General features: G+C 74.3%; 1 protein-coding gene across 1 annotated transcript in view; it reads right to left on the bottom strand.

Annotated features, from left to right (window-relative positions):
• MAP1S (microtubule associated protein 1S) overlaps positions 1-1,384 on the bottom strand; it is a 13,619-nt gene that overhangs the window by 790 nt on the left and 11,445 nt on the right. Inside the window, exon 6 of the mRNA XM_033520098.1 lies at positions 173-441. Within this exon, the coding sequence (XP_033375989.1) occupies positions 173-441 (269 nt within the window). The remainder of the gene's footprint in view (positions 1-172; positions 442-1,384) is intronic.

Here is a 1,384-nt window from a genome sequence, read left to right as displayed (position 1 = left end):
ATTGGCCAGCGCGCCCGGCAGCGGTGACCGCAGCCAGCGGCCGCCGCCTCCCATTGGCCGAGGCGCCGCCGCGCCGCGCGCGGGGAGGGGGCTGATTTGCATTTTTAAAGCGGCCGCCGCCCCGAAAGCGCGGCGGGAGCGGCGCGGGGGGAGATGCGGGAGCCGCCTGCACCGGAGAGCCGCCGCCGCCGTCCCCCGGCTGTCACCGGCGCCAGGCCGTCACCCCTCTCCCGGGACTGCCGCCACCGCTGGCGCTGCCGCCCCCCGAGCTCGCGGCGCTGCTCCCGGTGCAGCCGCTCCCTCCCGCGCCCCCCGCCGCGACCCCGCCGGTTGTCACCGCACCCGCGGTCCCGGGCTGTGCCCCCCCCGCCGCCGCCGGTGCCAGCCGGTGCCTCGCACCCCGCTGAGCTCATGCCCCGGCTCCGGCTGTCACGGGCGCAGCTGCGGGAGCGGGCACGGGGCTGTCCCCGCGGGCAGGGCGGACCCGGCGGGAGGGACATTCCCGTTCTCCCGGGGGGATTCACCCAACGTCCCGGCGAGGCGGGGGACACGCCAGCCCCGCGGTGCCACCGGAGCCGGCACGGCGGGGACGTCAGGCGGAGGCTCGGGTTACGCTGCCTTTTGTCCCGGCGACACCTGGCAGGTGTCACCGCGCCCGGGTGGCAGCGCCGCCGGGCTCGGGGGGCGCGGGGCTCGGAGACCCCTCCCCAAATCCAGGGTCGGGCCTCTGTCACCTCCGTGACCCCGCGGTGTCCCCGCGGCCACACAAGGGAGGGGGGAGATGGCGGAGAAGCCGCCGGGACCCCCTCCCCAAAAGCCACTGGGACCAGTCTGAGCGCTGGGAAAACGCGGAGTGGGGGGCTCAGAGGGGGCTGGGGGCTCCGGGACACCCCTGGGGACAGCCCCAGCCCCGGGGGTCACACCGGGTCCAGGGGACCGAACCCAGCCGTGGCTGAGGAGCCCCCTCCCCAAAACACCCCTCGGTGGAGCGAAGGGCCCGGGAAGGAGGAGATTTTGGGGAAGGGGAGGTTTGGGATTGGCTGGGCGGGGTGGGAGAGGGGAATTTTGGGGTGGGAAGGGGAATTTGGGGGTGGGTACGGGGGGTTTTGAGGGGGTTTTTTTACCCCCTGGTCCTGCCAGCCTCGTGCTGCCCACAAAGGGCACGGGGGGGACACGGGGAGCACCGAGGAGGCTCCGAACCCCCCCAAAAATCCCCCCAAAAAGCTGCGGGGGCCGAAGGCAGAGGCTGAAGCCCCCTCCTCCTCCTCCTCCTGCTGCTGCTGCTGCTGCTCGTGGGGCCGGGGGCGGCGGGGCTGGGATGCAGGGATGGGGATGGGGATGGGGATGGGGTTGTCATGGCAACCCCGCATCCAGCCTCAGCCTC

Source organism: Parus major, chromosome 28, assembly GCF_001522545.3.
Source record: "Parus major isolate Abel chromosome 28, Parus_major1.1, whole genome shotgun sequence".
Taxonomy (NCBI): Eukaryota; Metazoa; Chordata; class Aves; order Passeriformes; family Paridae; genus Parus; species Parus major.
The sequence above is the reverse complement of the archived record's forward strand: the minus strand, read 5'-3'. Positions and strand labels throughout refer to the sequence as shown.